This window comes from Cucurbita maxima, unplaced genomic scaffold, assembly GCF_002738345.1.
Source record: "Cucurbita maxima cultivar Rimu unplaced genomic scaffold, Cmax_1.0 Cma_Scf00020, whole genome shotgun sequence".
Taxonomy (NCBI): Eukaryota; Viridiplantae; Streptophyta; class Magnoliopsida; order Cucurbitales; family Cucurbitaceae; genus Cucurbita; species Cucurbita maxima.
Window position 1 is genome coordinate 413,453 of NW_019272036.1, and position 6,545 is coordinate 419,997.

Consider the following 6,545-nt stretch of genomic DNA (forward strand, 5'->3'; position numbering starts at 1 on the left):
AAAAAAAAAAAAAAAAAAATTAAGAATTCATGTAAATAATGTGAATAAAAATATTTTTTCTCTCAATGAACAAGGCCTGAATTGTTGTACCCGTCGAAATTTGAAGGGTAAAATGGGTATATGTTAAAATTAATACATTTTATTTACCATTCTGAGAAGTTTAGGTCTTCCTAAATTATTTTTATTATTATTATTATTTTTGTCATAGAAATTTTCTTTTTATTAAATTAATAATAATAAAAAAACATTGAACAATTAAAGGAAACTAAGACTAAAATGTGTATTTAAGTAATTAAAAGTGTATTTCGTCCTAAAAATAGCCCTAAGTATGATTTATTTACTTTAAACACGACAGGATTACGCAAACTTAGGACCAAATCTTTAATTAATTGACGCTTCCCCTAAATCTTTGAGCTAATAAGAATAATGAAAGTGAGAAAGACATAAGAATTTCCCTTTTCTTCGTAAAAAAGGAAACTAATCAAAGCCAAACACTACCTTTTTATTCATTTCCCAAACGCAAGTTCATTCGAGTTCCCCAACGGCGATTTTTCCTCTGTTTCTTCTTCGTCCGAGTTGGCTCACTCATTCGCTTCGAAGAAGATGAGTCAAGACTCGTTCATTTACAGCTTCGTAGCTCGAGGAACCATGATCTTAGCCGAGTTTACCGAGTTCACCGGAAATTTTCCGGCGATTGCGAATCAGTGCCTTCAGAAGCTTCCTTCTGCGAACAATAAGTTCACTTACAATTGCGACCATCATACCTTTAATTTCCTCGTCGAAGATGGTTATGGTAAGAATGCTTTGAATCTTCTCGTAGTTTTGATTTACTTCCTTTTCGATCTTTTCGGCAAGGAACTGAGCGGGGAGTTGAATTGCAGATGAAATTTGTTGGATCTAGTCTGATTAATGCTGGATTTCTTTTATTACGCCAATTTTTTTGCTGTTAATTTGCTCAAATTCATGAAGGAATTTGGAAGAGTTTCTTTGTGTTCGTTCTGATTGATTGTGGATTTTTAGTTTAGGTAAAGCTCGTTTGAACTTTGTTCATCGTCTGAACGGAAATTTCATTTTAAGTTTCTCAAAATTTGGCAATAATTGAAAAACGATCATGCAATCAAACGGTTCTGAGATAGCTAAATCCAGCTACTCAATGTGGAAATGCTTGTAAAATGTTTGTTAAGAATAGCTTCAAATACGGCATCAAAATGTGAAGTTTCTGAGTTCAAATTTGTGGAGATTTTGTTTCTTCATTCTTTTCCAAGGCGTTTTGAATTAGTCTATTTGGTAGCTTAAACTTTTGGTTGTAAGAATTTTTGCTTTAATATTGTATACATGGTGCCTTCATGGAGTCTTGCAGCTTATTGTGTTGTGGCGAAAGAATCTCTCAGTAAGCAGATATCCTTATCGTTTTTGGAACGGATGAAAACTGACTTTAAGAAACGATATGGGGGCGGTAAAGCCGATACTGCTGTTGCGAAAAGTCTTAATAAGGATTTCGGGTATGTTCGTTTAGTCATGTAAAACGTTATCTCGAATATGCATTTGTATATCTGCCTTAGCTGTATGAAGAAGCATAGTTCCATGGATTTTTTGCAGACCAGTTATGAAAGAGCACATGAAGTATATCATCGAACATGCCGAAGAGATCGAAAAGTTGATAAAAGTGAAGGCTCAAGTATCTGAAGTTAAGAGTATAATGTTGGAGAATCTCGACAAGGTAAACAACATATATCAACATGGATTTGGCGTTTAAGTTTTCATTTCATCTCGTGTTTTAAAATCTTTGGAATAAAGATAATCATCACGAGTTGGCTTGGTTAAAATCGAGTTACTTTAAGATAATTGGGAAGCCCGAAAGGAAAGTCCAAAGAGGACAATATCTGCTGGCGGTGGGTTTGGACTGTTACAAATGGTATCGGAGTCAGACACCAAACGGTGTGCCAGTGAGGACACTAGGCCTCGAATGGTGTGGATTGTGAAGATCTCACATCGGTTGGGGAGGAGAATAAAAACATTCTTTATAATGGTGTGGAAACCTCTCCCTAGCAGAGGCGTTTTAAAAAATTTGAGGGGAATCTTGGAAAGGAAAGCTCAAAGAGGACAATATCGGCTAGTGGTAGACTTGGGTCATTACAATAACCTCGTAAGAACTAGATGATGTGTATGTGAAACTGAATGTGCTTCTTAGAGATTCTTTTTGTGGTGGATGATCTATGAATCGAACACGATTTTAGAGCATCACCTTGGGGTGTAAGTTAATGAATCAAACAAAACCGAACGGTTTGAGTGTTTTTTGTCGGTGGAAGTTGGCTTCAAACTACATGAAAACGCAAAAACTTCTTCAATTAGCTTCGGTTTGGCGGTTTTGGTGGTGTGAGTTGGGTAGTCAGTTTACATTTCAGGGTAGTTCCTTTTTGCTAGTTCTTGCAAGCTGAAAGTCAGCTCAAGATCGACTTATGCTAAAACCCGACACAAACTAATCATTTACACCTTGAACATCTACGCCTCCTCATTGTCTTTTCCACGAAATCGAGATTCTCACTTCATTCTCGCTCAACACATCATTATGTAATCTTTTAATATCCTTTCAGGCTTTTGAGAGAGGTGACAACATCAATACTCTAGCTGACAAAACGGAGAATCTTCGAGATCAGGTAAGTTGATCGAACCCTGCCATTCTAAAGAAGTTACTACGTCAGTAGAAACAAGCGACTCGAGAATGATCAATCTTTTGTGAATATCGACAGGCGCAAACTTACAGAGGACAAGGAACCAAACTGAGAAGGAAGATGTGGTATCAGAACATGAAGATAAAGCTAGTTGTTCTTGGGATATTGTTAGCTCTTGTGCTCATAATTTGGGTTTCCATTTGTCATGGATTCAAGTGCACCAATTAATTTGTACCTCAGGGAAAGCTTTAGCCGTATGCCTTTATTAGCCTTTAGGCTCGCGTTTTCTATGGCTTGGTGGGAGCTGTATGATGAATGCATTTTCTCTTCAACATTGATATATTTTTATACATGTAAGTTTCTATTTGAATGGATGCTTTTTTTTTTTTTTTTTTTTTTTTTTTTTTTTGTTTTTTACCGTTGAATTTNACTTAAATGAAAATCTTGAATTTAATTACTATTATTTCAATTTTATTTGATTCGAGGCTAAATTAATAAAAATATCCTTAAATTTTGTATTTTGTTATCAACTTTCAAAAGTTTCAATAATATCACAAATTTTCAAAAAAGTCAAATTCTTTTTTTTTTTTTTACCGTTAGTTTTTAAAGATAGAAATGGTTGGTGTTTTAGTTAAAAAAATATCTTTAAATTTTTAATAGTATTTAAAAAATACTCTTAGGTTTAAAAAATACATATAGTACTATGTTTAAAAATATCAATGAAATTTTAAAAGTAGTATTAACATCTTTTACTTTAAACTTTAAATGTATGAACGAAAACGGTTTACCTATATGTATTTTTTATTTTTTAAAAAAAATAAAAAAAAAAGTTATTTTTACTTTTCTTTTAAATAAAGTGTTCCATGATTTTCACTAAAACTAAATTTTAAGGTATTTTTTAATCTTTTTTTAAGTTTGAATATTTATTAAAACTCTATTTAAGAATATTTTTTAAAATAAAATATAAAATTAAAAGAATATGTATATAAATAGGAAGAAAATACTTCGATATACTCCCATCGATTTCACTAACTGCAAGGTAACAATGAATTAAAAAAATATATATTTTTCCTTATTTTCTTTCTATTTTTTCAAAATTTTGTTTTCTACAGCTTTTTTCCGTCTATTATACTTTTGTTATATAGAAGTTGAAAATTACAGAAAATAATTTAGATTTCGTTTAATAATTATAGAGTTTTATTATGATTATTATTATTATTATGTTTGAAAATTATGTTTAGGATATAAATTATTGAAACAAAAACAACAATTATGAAAATACATTTTTGTCTATATTTTGAATTAGAGGAAATTGCAATAACTTTTAAAGTTATTTATCTAAATTTAATTACAAATTTAGGTAAAAATTATACAAGTTTATTTTCTTTCCTAATTATTATTAATTATTATTATTAAGAGTATAAATAATTGTATTAGCTCATTGTCCATATATTTTATGAAAATAGTTTCATATAGAGCAAGGTGCAACAGTATTATACAGAGGGTTTTGTAATATTTTCTCGATTGGTATTAAAATAAAGAGTGCGAGTGTTTACCGCAAAAAGTTGCATTCAACACTTACAGCCTCTTAATCTCAGGATCCACAACTAGATCAAAAGAAGTATCCACGATTTAATTGAAAGAAAAAAGAAAAAAATATATTCTAAGTGACGAAAACAAAGTAACCGACAATTCTATATCACATAAAGCATTTGAAACGGTGCATACAACTATTGACTCTGTACTTCAAACATGTCGTACATGTGCATGGATTTATTTTGATCGTCGTAGTAACGTTCCCAACCCAAGGCCATCAGTTTCTGTTCCAGCTCCGCATATGACGTCATCACCTCCTCCGTCGGACTGTACACCAGCACTTTCCGGCGATACGTCGACCTCTGCCCGCCACCCGCCTTATCCACTCCAACGTCCTCCACCAGACAAACGACGCCGTTTTTGAACACCCAAACGCCAGACATAGCTAAGAGTTCTCAAACAAAAAAGCTCTCAGATTTTGAGACAACTGAATTGGGATAATTTGGTGCTTGTTATATATATATATAGATAGATAGAGGAGGAAATAAATAAATAATAATTATAACTTATTGATTAATCTTCTCTAGAACTCCACCCAATCTCTCATTTTTCTTTTTAATAAATAAAATAATCCTCTTAATTAACCATATTTATTCTTTTTAATTAATTATTCTCAATGTGTTAGAAAATTATTTTCGAATTTTTTAAATTAATATATATTTCTAATATATAGAATATGTGTGCTTCTAGAACTTTATTCAATATATTGTGGTATAATCTCATTTTGTATCGATATTTATCTTATATCTACCGAATTTTTAACATTTAAAAAAAATTGTTATGGTAGAACTTAAACAATAAAACTAAATTTAGCAATAATTGAATCAGGGATGAAACACTCATTAAAGTCTCCGATTCAATTTGACGAAATTAAAAGTTTAGAATATAAATTAATACATTAAGCCGAGCTTATTATATAAATTATTGTTATACATATTGTTCTTATCATGAAAGTTTCTAAAAAGACACGATTCTATATTTTCATGGATTTGGTATCAATGTTTTTAATTTAACCAAGTACTATCTACCTAAATATGAATTTATTCTCTATTATTTCCCTTAAACAAACATATATTTTTTAATGATCAATAATTATTTAAAATAAATATATGAGAATAATGAACAAACCTAGTGGTTAGTGGTAGGGTTGATATCTACCTTTGATTTTCTATTTTATATTTTTATGGTATAAAAATAAAATAATAAAAAAAGGAACGGAGAAAATCATTTTCATTTTGGTTTTCTTTTTCCAAAATAGAATAAAGTAGAAAACATTGAAATGAAGGATAAATTCCATTGATTGGACAAAATTGGAAAAAAAAGATTACATACCTTATTTATTTATTTTCTTTTTTTGTCATGATTGAATTAATTAGATAATAATCCTAAAAAGTTTAATTATTTTCAATTAATATTTGAAATAATTTTTTTCAAGCATTTCAGACGTGACATTTGTTGCCTTTTAATATATTCTCATGCATGCACAAATTCACAATTTTATTGACTTTGATTTTATTCTTTTTTTTTTTTAATTTTTCAAAATTTCAAACAAATTCATCGCTAGATTTGAAGGAATTATTATGGATTTGATTTGGATAAACAAAGTAATTAAAAGAATTTATTGATAATTTTATTATTACCAAAATACCCTTTAAATAAAATTACAAATTTATCATCCATCTTTTAATTCATTATTTTTTAAATGGAATTTCATACTTTGTTTAATTTAAAGTAAAGAAATATGGTGGCACTATTTTTTTTATTATTTATATGTTCTATTTCAATTATCACTTTATTAGAATCGAAATAAAATATTTAAAGTTGTTGAATTAAAAAATCGTTTTTATTTTCTACATATTTAAAGCAATTTTAATTAATTTTTGTAAAAAAAAAGAAAAAGACATTAGGTATAACTATGATTATTTTAAAAAAAAAAAAATCTCATAAAAAAATAATTAATTGATTATGTTACATTACTATAGATTTTGTTATAAATTTGATCCCACAATTTAATTTATAGTTTTAAAATTTTAAATTTAATTTCTATAAAAATTAATATTAACAATTTTAAAACTATTATAATTATGGTCACATCTAAATTAATTGCAAATTAGAAGTTCTAAATAATATCAAATTATTTTAAGAATTTTTCAATTAATTTACATAAGAAGTCAAAATTCATTCTTTAAACACACAACATTAAAAAAAAAAAAAAAAAAAAAAAAAAAAAAAAAAAAAAAAAAAAAAAAAAAAAAAAAAAAAAAAAAAAAAAAAAAA

At 28.5% G+C, this 6,545-nt stretch overlaps 1 protein-coding gene across 1 annotated transcript; it reads left to right on the forward strand.

Moving 5' to 3' along the window:
• The first annotated feature begins 476 nt into the window (after positions 1 to 476).
• LOC111494829 (vesicle-associated membrane protein 724-like) lies at positions 477 to 3,064 on the forward strand. The gene is made up of 5 exons (XM_023144821.1): positions 477 to 793; positions 1,361 to 1,502; positions 1,600 to 1,720; positions 2,595 to 2,657; positions 2,751 to 3,064. Exons 1-5 carry the CDS (start codon positions 604 to 606, stop codon positions 2,898 to 2,900), a joined length of 666 nt encoding a protein of 221 aa, XP_023000589.1. The 5' UTR covers positions 477 to 603; the 3' UTR covers positions 2,901 to 3,064.
• The last annotated feature ends 3,481 nt before the right edge of the window (positions 3,065 to 6,545 follow it).